Below are 13674 nucleotides of genomic sequence, written 5' to 3' on the forward strand. Positions count from 1 at the left end.
TAGCAGAGCGAGCGCTCCACTAGCCCCGTTTTGTTGATTGTGTGCCGCCATGACGCAGCTCCACGCCATGGCAACACATGATGAGACCCCCCACCGGGAGGCTGAAACAAGCCTCCCGGCCCCAGGGGTCTCTCTAGAATGCCCCGTGGGCATTCTTGCCCTTCACTCCCTTGGCCCACTTTCTAGTGATCGTGAGAACAGCTTCTTTGTCTTTCACTGTATGTATGATGCAACAGAGGTCCTTCAGGGTGATGGCAAATTTGAATCTTCTTCAGGTGCAAGCTGTTTTTGATAATGGCCTAATAGCCCCCCCACCCCCAGAACTGCTGCGGTTATTATTCCCAGGTGTGATGGGAATGTCCATAAAACCTTTCTTAAGGACAGTGAGGATGGACATCTTGAAGACCTGCTGGAACCTTTCCCCCCACAAAGAGATAGAGGATGGGAGTGAAACAGATATTGAAGCAGGCTCCAGTGACCATAATCACCCACAGAATATTTACAGTTGTTTCAGGTACTCCCTCAATCAGTAGGGAAGCATAGTAGATGTGGTAGGGAAGCCAACAGATGAAGAATGAGGTCACAGCAGCTACCAGGACTCTGAAAGGCTTCCCAATCCTCCTTACCAAATCTTTCTTCTTTATTTCCTGACCGACCCAACAATAGCAGGCCATTATGATGAAGAACGGAATCATGAAGGCCAATAAGAACCGAATGACAAAGAAAGTCAAGTTAACAGCATCCAGTGGGGCCTGCATTTTGGTCCCATCGGAGTCTCCAGAGAAATCAAAGTGGTTTGAACATTTGATATGTCCATTCTCCTTGTGAGTCTTCTGGAAAGCCAGGTAGGGGGCACTCAGGACTAGGGAAACAAGCCACACTCCAGTGACCAGTCTTTGTGCCCGGTGGACTGTGCGGTTATGTTTGGACCAGGTAGGGTGGCAGGTGAAGAAGTAGCGGTCTAAGCTGATGATGGTGAGCAGGAAGACCGTGGTGAACATCCCCAGGGAAAAAGAGGTGATGATAAGTTTGCACATAAATGAGCCGAAGACCCAGCTGAAATCAAGAAGTATGTAGACAGCAAAGAAAGGAACAAGGGAACAGTAGATTAAGTAGGCAAGAGTCAGGTGGAGGAACCAGAGGGTGTTGACTGTTCTCTGCATCTTCTTCCCCAACACCCAGAGGCACAGCACATTCACAGCTATCCCCACCAAGGAGGATGCCAAAATCAAGAAGAATGTGATCAGATTTGTGGAGGTTATGGTTACTGGTGAGTTGCTGGCATTCCTTCCTGCGGCTGAGACATTCCATGAAAGGCTGGTCATGTTGCCCTTGTCCATAATTCCCTGGAAGAAGATGAGAAAGAGTCTGAGGCTGTGTTCTCACAAACACAGTGTTCCTGGTTAGCTCTTTATCCAGAATTTCCAAACCCCATGGAGCTACTTATGAAAATGCAGATGTTCCGGGAAGCAGTTCATACACAATTCGGGTTTTTCAGTGTGTGTTAGAGTGTAGCCTGGTTTATATCCAGGGTAAAAAAATCCACTAGTTGCATTGATTTGGGGGGAGAACCAAGTTCGCAGTAAAGCCTCCCAGTAAACCCATGGTAAAGGTGCAGTGTGTAAAAGTCCCTGGCAATCTTGGTCAAACCTCTTTGGTTAAAAACTGCATTTAACCATGATCTGATCATGGTTATCTATCCTGGTTAAATGGGGTTTAACCACAGCATTTTGACCAGGATTATAATATATTTCAAGTAACCGATTACAGTTATTAATAGGAGCGGTCCTAGTAAAGATATACCTTTTTATTGGATCAAGGATTAATAGAGGGTTTTTATGAGGAAGTAGGACTAAATCAGGAATTCTTTGAGGAAGAATTTGTCAGATTTTGTAGTTGTCTACTTCATGTTATGGTTAGACCTTTCTGGCAGTGTCACCCTCAGAAACCACATCTACAGAGCAAATATCCTTTAGCTGTATTCTTGTCTCGGGTGTAAATATCAATTTTGAGACTCACTGGCAAATTCTGGGGACTACCATTTGAAATGGATGAAGGGCCACATCTAGGCCTACTTCCCTTAAACTAGGGGTGTGCACGGAATTGGATGGTCTGGTCCAGTTTGAGTCCAAACAGGATCTGAACTGGACCGGGCCAGTTCAGTCCGGCACCCCCTTGAACCCAACCCCCAGTTCAGTCCAGTCTAGGGGGGGTGAGCTTTTTCTAATTTTTAATTTAAAAAAAAAATTATCCACTCCAGGAGAGTTGTCTGAGGCGGCAGGTGTGTGTGTGTCCGTGGAGGTTCCCCTTCCCTGCACCAGTCTCCCTTAGTCCATAAATTGGCCATTCAGCTCTTCTTCGGCTGGTTTTCGGCCTTTTCCCCCTGGGTCATGCCAGGCCACGCAGAGGTTCATTGTGCAGGTGCGGCAGCCTCTATAATGGCCACCATGCTGGGAGGAAAGGCCAAAAAACGGCCGAAGAATGGCTGAATGGCCAATTTATGGACTAAGGGAGGTCAGCAGGGGGAGTGGGAACCTCCACAGACACACACACACCCGCCACCTCAGACCCCTTATAGGGGTTAAGTTTTTTTGAAAAAAATTAAACTCATGGACCCCCAGGGAGTTCAGTCCGATGTCGGACCAAATAGGAGATGGTTCGGTTTGACCCCAAAGAGTTGAACACATTCAACGACAAACTTGTTTGCACATTCCTACCTTAAAGTAAACACATCGCATAGAGCTAACATCTCTATATTTCCCTGAAAACAAGCTTATCAATGTCGCTCATAAAGCATTTAAGAAGATGCTAAAACCTGGCTCTTCTACAAGGCTGTTGCCACATCTGTTTTAACTCTGGTTTCTATTTCATAATTGCTGTGGTTTTCATGTCATTTTAGCTGCCGGTTTTTTATCTAGCTGGATTTTGCCTTCCCCCCCCTGTTTTGAGTCACTTTGTAAAGCATCATACTTAAAAGGCAGGATGTGCCTTGGGTATATGTATATAACAGAAATAAATACAGAGACGCTCAACATGAAAATGCTTCAGATGGCTGAAGTTTACATCTGCACACCAGACCTGTAGTCAGCCTAAATGTTGAGCAGGGAGGGGGCAAAAAAGTAGAGGGGTAACTTATCTGGCCCCCATCACTCCTAAGTGCAAATAATATCTAGTCATTCAAAAGGTATTTGCTTGCAAAAATAGATGGGCATGGGGAAAATGGGGGGGAGGCTATTTCCACTGGCCTCACTCAATTTCCACTGACTCTCATCTTCTCCTACATCCCTCATCTTCCACCTACCTACCTTTCTGCCCACCCAGAAAGATGGAACAATTAATGACATTCATCCAATGCCCCAGAGTTGCAGGTTCAAATATTCACAGATGGATGCTTAGCTTCCCTGATGAAACCACAATAGCTCATCTTTTCTGTTTGAGGGGCAACATCCAGGATTGGATTCTATCCTTCTGAGCTCTAGCTAGTAGGACTGTGCACCATAAAAACAATCAGATCAGTTCTGACCAACTCAGACCCGACAGAGAAATTATCGGGAAGGCCGACATGCCCTCATCAAAACCATTGGCTTGTTGGAATTGGATCGAGATTTTGACATTTTACTGACATAGTTGGTGATTTTCAGGGCCTACACCCTTGAAATCGGGGAAGGGGGGATAAAGGCAACCCTGCAAGAGGGATACACAGGGCTGTTTAACCTTTAGAGGGTAAAACCTTTAATTGAACGTGCCCTCCAAACCAGCTCCAAGGGTGATTTTTAAGAATTTTTTGGTTGATTGATTGATTGAATGATTGATCTTCTCCCCACATCTTGTCTTCCAAATATGTCCCACACTTACCTGTTGACTTCTATCCCCTTGTCTCGAAACGATTGCCTTCAAAGCATGCCATGATATTGTTCTGCTTTCAGCTCTGTGTCACTGAGTTATCTCCCATGTTGCAGCTGTTTAGCGAGGGAATGGAATACGGTACTTCACACAAACATTCTTCTTGAGTATTGGTCTTCTATAAATAGCATATCATTATATTTAGTTCCTTTCACAGCGTTTCTAAGAATTGTTCTACCTTGAGCAATCCCCACTTCCCCCAGTGGTGAAAAGACTGAGGGGGAAATGCTGCACTGCCTGACGTGAGGATGAAAATGACTCAGCAAACTTGTTCTTTTAATGTCATTGGGACTACTTTGAGTAATTTTCCTTATCGTGTTGGCCGTTGTTTAATCATGCCCATTATGATAGAGAAGGGAAATAGGGTCTCTATTTTGGTCCCATTCTAGTCCCTAGAGAAAGCCGAATGACTGATCCTGTGTGATCCACCTCTTGAGTCTCCAGGAAAATTAAGTAGGGACAAGAGAAAGACTTGTTCCTTATTTTTAAAAATTGTCCTGGCTATTCAGATGAATCCTGTATTAGTTATTTATTCTCGGATTGAGAAGCTGAGGTTACATATAATGTGGCCAATTTTTTTCTGACTGCTGATAGGATTAGGCAAGCTAAGATATCTTCTACAGCCTCTTAACATTTTTGTATTATAGTTGCTGGGTGTAGCTTGTTGAGCTTTGATGTTTTTATGATATTTTGATGTTGTTTTTCCTGGTTAATGACCAAATAAAGAATGAACAAATTAAATAACCCACCACAATTTTTCATGTTTGGGGGGGCAGGCATTTTGGGGCTTGGGGGGGCATTCCTGGGCATATGGAGACCCAGCACAGTACAGTAAATACCTTCAGTTATTTTCGGCTTTCCCCCCACTCTTTTTTGATAGTCCTTTTTTCCATCCTGGAACCTAACCTGTTTCCATTCTGGAACTTTTTTTTTCCCCATTCTGCAATCTAACCCCCCATTTTCCATAAGCACAATGCCTTTTTACTCATGGCACGTGTTGTCCCAGCCCCCAGAAATCCCACAATGCACTGGACAAGTGGGCGGGCACCCCAAGTGTATCAGCACGGGCTGAAAGAAGGACTTTTTCGTGTAGTGAATCTCCTGTACCTAGCCGGATTCCCATCTACTAGCATACACCCTGAGCCGGCCCGCAAGCCTTGTTGTTTATGGACTATAACTCCTATCACCCCCAGCCTTTGGCTGTTGTGGCTGAAGATGATGGGAGTTGTAGTCCAAAAACAAGTTGTCCAAGACTCTCGGTTATACCAATGAGTTTCACTATCTCATGGAATTTCAGCCTCCCTACCCCGAAAACAGCCAGTTTGACCAAGATGGTTCAATGGCCTGACTTAGTAGAAAGGCAGCCTGCCTCCTATGTTCCTCTGTCTGTAAACAGCCAAAGAACTGACTCAGTAGCCCTTCACATGGGGACTGTGCATCAAAATTCACTGTATTTACAGATCAATGTTGCAATTCACTGGGTTGGAAAGAAGGTGAAACCACCTCTGCTTTTTTCTCTCATCTTATCTCTGAGGAACTCCTTGCCCAGTTGAAGGAACTGAGTATTTTTAGCCGGAAGAAGAAAAGACTATGCATAAATATGTATAATAATGATGGTGATGACTGTATTTATATGAATCGAAGACTAGATTTTCCCCCAAATTCTTTGATGTTAGAAATCAGGGGGTCATTCTTAAATCCAGATGCCTCTTCCTTTCAGGTAAATACAGGTATAGCCTGTATTTATTTTTAAGGGGCTTGGGTCATGTTGTATTCAGGTAAATGCAGTAGTAATGCCTTGAAGACTGGTTAATACTCAGAAATTGGTGATGGAGAAAAATGGTAACCTAGGAAAGCCATGTTGTTTCCCCTTTCTGTCCCATCCACCCCACATTCAAGCCAGGACTTCTACTTTCAGATCTCGCTCAGATCTTTAAAAAATGAACACAAAGAACTCGGGTTTAAAATTCCCTTTGAAAGGCAAGCAATGAGGGTTCTAAACAAATTTCCAGTCCGAAGGAGTTCCACAGAGTGGAGGCAATGACAGCACAACATAAATGTTAAGCATTTATTGATTGATTTATGATATTTGTATGCCACTTTTTAAAAAGAATATTGTACAAAGCAGTTTGCAATATAACCTCCTATATAACCTCCCTCCACAAAAACAAGAAAGCTAAGATGAACAGAAAAGGTGCCTGCAAGAGAAGCTAGCAGCCAGTTGGAAACTGATTATTATTTTTACAAAGTGTATAATGGTCAAATCTATCATACTTGGGACACATTATGCGAAGACCCAACTCCCTTGAGAAGTCCATAATGCTGGGAAACGTTGAAGGAAAGAGAAGAAGAGGATGACCAGCAGCAAGGTGGATGGACTTAATCACGACAGCCATGAAGGCACCACTGAGAGACCTCAAAGGCCAAGTGGAAGACAGATCATCCTGAAGAGAATCTATCTATGTGGTCGCTAGGAGTCGACACCAACTTGACAGCACTTAATCAATCAATAATGGTCAAGGGGTCCTGGCCATAACAGTATCTCCTCTTATGTGGGCACAGCTCTAGGTCCATTCATACATAATGCCCAACACTCATACAACAAGTATACAGTGTAAACATGTACACATCTGGACACAGGTACGGTCATTCACATGTTATGCCAAACACAGGTACAGAAGTACACTTCTTATCTGTACCATGCATTTGAAAGGCCTGTTTCCAGGCTCACTTTAAAATGAACACAGGTACCATCATGTGGTCGCTAAGAGTTGACACCGACTTGACAGCACTCAATCAATCAATCAATCAATCACAATCATTCAGACAAACACGTGTACGAGTGTACAGACATCTGTACACTTGTACAGCATAATGTCTGAATTAGCCTTATGTTATGTCCATATGTATGCATTGATCCTTCGGAATGGTAATGCTGTCATGACCTCAGGTCCAGAAACCCTGCAAGTAGAAAAAAGCATTGACAATTCAGGGGGTGAGCCAGAGCGAGATGCTCCAGCCTCAGCAGATCCACCCCGTCCCACACAACTGGAGGAGTCACTCCTCCAAGGACCTGCCCGCCTGGTTAGAGGCTCCCTGGTGTCACCATAGCTGGCACCTACGAAATAAAGCATTTTCCCATTAAGGTCTGGTAACTCCTATAGGGGAAGGGCAGAGCGAGAGGAGGAGCCAGGCTATAGGTCTGGCCTCCACAACTCTGGCACTCCTGCAGATGTTGGACTACAACTCCAATAGTCCCTGACTATTGGCCACTGTGGCTGGGGATGATGGGAGCTGGAGTCCAAAAAGAGCTGGAGGGCCAAAAGTTGTGCAGCCCTGGTATTTTATGATATTTAAGTTGTATAGCCCTGAGGTTATCTAAGGTCTCCATTAAGACCAGATATTTGCTGAAAGAACATCCTCCTATACTCTAGGGAAGAGGTTTCCAACCTGCCAGACTACGGATGTTGCTGAACTACAACTCCCATCATCCACAGCTACAATGTTTTGTGTCCAGGGGTGATGGGACTTTTGAGTTCCACAACATCTGGAGTGCCACAGGTTGGGAACCCGTGCTCTAGGGCAGGGGTAGGCAACCTTTGCCACTTCAGCTATGCTTGAACCACACATAAATCCCCAGCCATCATAAATTGTGGCTGGGCATGATGGGAGTTGTAGTTCAACAACAGCTGGAGTGCCCAAGGTTGCCGACTCCTGCTCTAGGGGGATTCCCTACACTTGGTAACTCCCCAAGATCCGATCCTGTCCTAGGAGCTATCCTTGGTCCTGTCTCCTGCTGATCTGTTGTTCTGATTGAATTTCCTTCCATGGCTGACCTCTGGACTCCTGGAACCCAATAGATTCTGACATTAACAGGATAAATGGGTGACCTGACAATTTCAGCTGAATAATTCCTTGTGAAAAATCTACTTCATATGATGAAAACAGAATATCCAGAAAATGTGGCCTCATATGAGTTGACAGGGGAAATGAGTCAGGGGACAATTCCTTGGAGGTGTCCCTTCCTTTCTAGACATGATCCAAGGGAAAGTCTTCATGGCATGCCAGATCACTCCCTGGAGTCAATGTCTGCACCAAGCGCTTGCCGCCATTGATATGGTGGCCTTCTTCAGCAGTATTTTCACTGTCCCCAGGTATGGTGGGAAGATCCGTAAAACCTCTTCTAAGCAGAGAGACAGTGGACATCTTGAAGACATTCTGGAATTTCTCCCCAACAAAGAGATAGAGAAAGGGGGTAATGCAGATATTCAAACAGGTGCAGGTTGTAAAAATTACCTGAAGAACCTCCTGTGTTTCTTGGGGGGCTTTAAATACACGTGAAGCATTGTAGAGATAAAAGGGAAACCTGCAGATGAAGAATGATGTCACAGCGGCCACTAGGACTTTGTAAGGCTTCCCCATCCTAGCCAACCTTCTCCTCATTTCCTGTCCCATACAGTAATAGCAGGTCATGATGGTGAGGAAGGGAAGGACGAACGCCAGCAGGAACCGAAGGAGAAAGAAAGCTAGGGACACACGGTACTTCAAGCCTGGGTTGGCATGTCCCCAGTCACTGGAGAGGGCATAATTGCTGGCACACACAGTCCTGCCCTTCCACTCTTTAGTGTCCATGAAAGCTAGGTAGGGACTAAGCAAAGCTAGGGAAGCAACCCACGTTCCTGTGACCAGTCTCCGTGCCCAGGGTAGTGTGCGGTGACGCCGGGACCAGGTGGGATGGCATGTGAAGAGGTAGCGGTCCAAGCTGATGAGGGTGAGTAGAAAGACTGTATTGTACATCCCCAGAGAAAAGAACATGACATTAAGCTTGCACATAGCCACGCCGAAAATCCAGTCGCCACCATGGAGGTAGGTGACAGCAAAGAAAGGAAGGCTCAAACAACAAATTAAGTAGGAGACATCCAGATGCAGGAACCAGAAGGTGTTGACTTTTCTCGCCATCTTCACCCTCAGCACCCAGAGAAAGAAACCATTCACAACTGTCCCCACCAAGAAGGACACCAAAATAAAACTGCCTAGGGCCAGTTCCATAAAAGTTATGGCCTTCACATCAGAGGTTGAGGAATTCCCCCAGTGTTGAGTCTGGTTTTCTTCATCCATGAGATCCTGAAAGGAGATGGAAAAAGAAAGTTGGAGGCCCAGGAAGAGAAAAGTGAACTTATGATGCAGGTGGAGAAGGAACAGTCAGCATCAGCAACCTTCTGGATAAGTATGGGAAAGCGGAAACGTGGTACTCCAGTTTTGCTCATGCATGCTGCACAATCAATTTTCGTAGCAAACGAAATCTGCATTCTAGGCTCAGAATAAAGTCACATGGTATGCATTCAACAGAGTGTCTGTGGCCTGTTTCATATGTAGCATTAAACCAGAATTCACTTCACCTCTGTCTCCCAAACCTGGACGTACAAATCCGGGAAAAGGGAGTTTGTGGGAGAAAGGGATGCTCACCATGCTCTGCTCAGAACCTTCAGTCAATGTAGAGTTTCGCTGCTGCAAACACCATTTCTGTGATGCCAGCATTACATACAAATGTCCGCACCGCAGTTTGGGCCCCATGGAGCCAGAGTTGAAGGGGGATGCTCCTCCCTCACTCTGGCCCAGTTGGCTATACAGGCTGCACTTCTGGGAAGAAGGAAGCCCGGCAAAGATAATTCCCCTGCCTCTCTGCAGTTGTGCTGACTGCAGAGAGACACTCTACCCAACATCCAAACATGGGTGGGAGAGCGGAGGGGTGGGGGTGAGGAGAACACGGTCCATCCATTTTAGGTATGAACCGGGCCATACTATTATTACTTTGCATATATGTCTAAACTGCAGAATTAAGCCAGTCATTTTCTGGGGGGATAATGGTCAAGCTCAAACTGATTGCAATCAGAATGGAGCAAAAACCAATTATTTTGTACTCAGGAGTAGGGATGTGCAAGCAGGTTCAACGTCAAATAAGTCTGATGTCGAACCGGTTCAGTTTGACAGTTTGGGGTCAAACCGAACCACCCCTGTTCGGTCCGACCCCAGACCGAACCCCCCTGGCCTGTTCGTGGAGTTCGTGAGCGGGTTGCTTTTTGTTTTTGCTTAGTTTATTTATTTAGCTAACATTTTTTATACTGCCCCAAACATGCGTCCCTTTAAAATTTAAACTTACTCCCTCGGGGGGGGGTCTCCAAGGCGGCAGGGTGTGTGGTCCGTGGAGGTTCCCCCTCTCCCCCACCGGCCTCCCTTCCTTCCAAGCCCAGCCCATTCGGCCGTTCTGTGGCCCGTTCGTGCCTTCCCCCCCCCCCGGCATGGCAGTCATTTGGGAGGCCACCGCACCTGTGCAATGGGCCTCTGCATGGCCTGACATGTCCCAGGCCATGACCCTGGACTGAACTGGGTGGGGGTGGGTGGGTTCGAAGGGGTGCTGGACCGAAATGGACTCAAACCAAACCGGACTAGCCAGTTCCATGCGCATGCCTACTCAGGAAGGTATCAAAGAAACATATCCAAATTCTACCAAAATCTGAATGTGGCATTTGAGGGGGGCGGCATGGGATGTGGGGCATTTGGGGGAGATTTTTAAAAACATATAATAGACATTTCTGATGGAGGGGGATGCATGTGGCAATGCCCTGAGCAGAAACAAAGCATTGGGTCAGACACTATGCAGCTACATCTTGTAGGTGAGAGTCTTCTGTCCCTGAGGATATGTGGCCTGGGGTAGCCCAGGAGGAGTCACTTTAGGCTGTGCACCATCATTCTTTTGTGGGGGGGGGTTAAGATTTAATTTTCTTTACCCTTTCTTGCCTCCGTGGTCATTGTTTTCTCTTCCTTTTGTGGTCCTTTATTATTTTTGTTTTTGTTTTTCTGTGAGATGCCTTGTCTTCTTATTTTAAAAAGGGGAGATTATAACTATATTAAATAAACAATGCATAAAAGCCATCTAAGCTACTAGTCCTCAACACCTTTTGTGGCAGGAGATTCCATGTCAGCTCCTCTGTGCCCCATCCTCGCTGTATTATGTCCCTCCCCTTCATCTCCCCTAGTCTCACTCCATCCCATTGCCTCACCTCTACCTGTCTTTTTTTCTCTGTCCCACCTGCCCTCCTTCTTCCTGCCTACCTGCAAAGAAGGAATCAATTACTATGACTTACAGACATATGTCTACCAGATCAGAGCTGATGGGAGGAGAGCTGGTCTTGTGGTAGCAAGTATGACTTGTCCCCTTAGCCAAGCAGGGTCTGCCCTGGTTGCATATGAATGGGAGACTATGTGTGAGCACTGTAAGATCTTCCTCTTAGGGGATGGAGCTGGTCCGGGAAGAACATCTAGGTTCCAAATTCCCTCCTTGGCATCTCCAAGATAAGGCTGAGAGAGATTCCTGCTTGCAGCCTCGAAGAAGCTGCCGCCAGTCTGTGTAGACAATATTGAACTAGATGAACCAATGGTCTGACCCAATATATGGCAGCTTCCTACGTTCTGGAGCTTGGCCTCCCCGATGGAACCATGGAAGCCTCTTTCCCTTTGAGCAATGCAATCCAAGATTGCTGAACCTGCTGCCATTCCGAGTTTGGGCTGGTCCACCCTACATTGCTGACAAATTTGGGGTCCCAACTGGCACCTTTATCCATCTCAGTACTGTACCTTCTAGAGCAGCAAAGAACATTTGAGGAGGGGGTTCCCATCCTTGCATCCCCAGCTATTGTTGTACTACAATTCCCATTAACCTGGATGATGCGAGCTGCAGTCAACAACCTCTGGGAACCCCAAGTGAAGAATCTAAAGGACTTGGCTTCCAGCTATTCCTACCTCCCCCCTACCCATTGCTCAGACTTGGTCCCCACTTACCCGGAGACTTCAGTCTGTCCACTAAGAAGTTGTTGGTTCCTCTTTCCTGGACAGTTGTGGGAAAAGAATCCACAAACGACCTCAGACAGTTTTAGTGGGGGATATACAAAGGGCCTAGAGGTGATGCACAGATGCCCTGCAAATGCATTCTCTGCAAAACACAGTTCCTTATTCTAATTTCCTTAAAGCAGACTTTCTGAGAAATGTTACGCACTTACCCACATCCCAAAGTGGTGATAAGGTCCTTGGGCTAAGTGTTCAAGAGGGGTGTGTGTGTGTGTTGTGTATTTGGGCTGTGAGCAGAGGAGGCATTATTATTTGCTTTCTCGGCCTTGCTTCATCATTTATTTGTTTGGCATCATTATTTGCTTGATTCACCAAGGTACAAGCAGGCCATGTGTGGAGGAACAGAAACTGATATAGCAACTAGCACAGCCAGGTCCTCTCTATCCCATTCCCAGACAGCAGACGTGCCACAGGAGCCAAATCAAGATGCACAAACACAACATTAGTCTGGGATGCAAGCTCCAGAGAGCGCTACTGGGTAGTGCAACTGCTTTGTGCAAACTCCACACATTTCTTTGCTTGGTTCATCTGGATGTCAGGTGATGAACGAGTAGATACAGGATAGACTCCATAAAATGACACATGGTATGGACTGTGGCTGCTCGTAAGAAACCACTAAAGACCTTTTTATTCGTTCAGGTTTTTACCTCTTTGGGGGCTGCTGGGTCTCTCAGCTCTCCTGCTTCTGTTTGTATTTTTAATGGGAGTGCGGCATCATATCAGAGAGGGGAGCTGGTCTTGTGGTAGCAAGTATGGCTTGTCCAATTAGCTAAGCAGGGTCCACCCTGGTTGCATATGAATGGGAGACTGGAGGTGTGAGCACTGGAAGAGATTCCCCTCAGGGGATGAAGCCACTCTGGGAAGAGCAGAAGGTTCCAAGTTCCCTCCCTGGCAGCATCTCCAAGATAGGGCCGAGAAAGAGTCCTGCCTGCAACCTTGGAGAAGCCACTGCCAGTCTGTGAAGACAACACAGGGCTAGATAGACCAATGGTGTGACTCCGTATATGGCAGCTTCCTGTGTTCGTGTGTGTTTGTGATGGTTTTTATTGTTTAACTAGTTTTAAGGTTTTAAATGGGATTTTTATGGAGATTTGCTGTGTTTTAGCTTTTGTAAACCAACCTTGGGATGAAAAGCAGTATGAAAACTGAACAAACAAATATAGAACACCTCTCTGTGTGCATTTTCCTTGTCTGGGCCTATGTGCTTTGTTGCCTACAGACGTATTCTGTGACATTTGGAGACCTATACAGAGTGGGAGCAAAAATTGAATCCTCAGATCTGGGAATCTGACAGCGCTATGGCAGAAGACGGTGCCTGTACAGAGAAAGGACTCTGTGGAAAGTAGCAGTGGAGTTTGCAGGAAATGCCTTTGGCAGGAGGAAGGGAAGTTGGTGCCCTTTATCAGGGTCTGGGCTCTAGAAGAGCCGGGCTAACTCACTTACCTTTTTTCATTAAGGCTCTTCTGAAGATCAGCCAAAATCAAGCTAAGAAAGCCAAGCCCAGTCTCGGCTGATTGTCAGAACCAGCGGTAGCCGTGTGACTCCTGGAGGCAACCCCGCTTCTGAAGCCCACCTTTAAAATGAGGTTACAGGAGCAAGCACTCCCTTGATTGATTGATTGATTGATTGATTGATTGATTGACTGATTGATTAAGTGCTGTGTCATGTTGGTGTTGACTCTTAGCGACCGCATAGAAAGATTCTCTCCAGGATGATCTTCTTCCACTTGGCCTTTAAGGTCTCTCAGTGGTACATTCATTGCTGTCATGATCAAGTCCATCCGCCTTGCTGCTGGTCGTCCTCTTCTTCTCTTTCCTTCAACTTGCCCCAGCATTATGGATTTCTCAGGGGAGCTGGGTCTTCTCA

At 46.1% G+C, this 13674-nt stretch overlaps 1 protein-coding gene and 1 pseudogene across 1 annotated transcript; both read right to left on the reverse strand.

Annotated features, from left to right (window-relative positions):
* Window positions 1-181: 181 nt before the first annotated feature.
* Window positions 182-1325, reverse strand: LOC128332859 (probable G-protein coupled receptor 33; annotated as a pseudogene).
* A 6607-nt stretch (window positions 1326-7932) lies between these two features.
* LOC128332860 (probable G-protein coupled receptor 33) lies at window positions 7933-11457 on the reverse strand. The gene is made up of 2 exons (XM_053267631.1): window positions 11371-11457; window positions 7933-9027 (listed from the first exon to the last, which is right to left on the reverse strand). The coding sequence occupies exons 1-2, from the start codon at window positions 11455-11457 to the stop codon at window positions 7933-7935; spliced, it is 1182 nt and encodes a 393-aa protein (XP_053123606.1).
* Between the last annotated feature and the right edge of the window lie 2217 nt (window positions 11458-13674).

This window comes from Hemicordylus capensis, chromosome 7 (genome assembly GCF_027244095.1).
Source record: "Hemicordylus capensis ecotype Gifberg chromosome 7, rHemCap1.1.pri, whole genome shotgun sequence".
NCBI classification, from domain to species: domain Eukaryota; kingdom Metazoa; phylum Chordata; class Lepidosauria; order Squamata; family Cordylidae; genus Hemicordylus; species Hemicordylus capensis.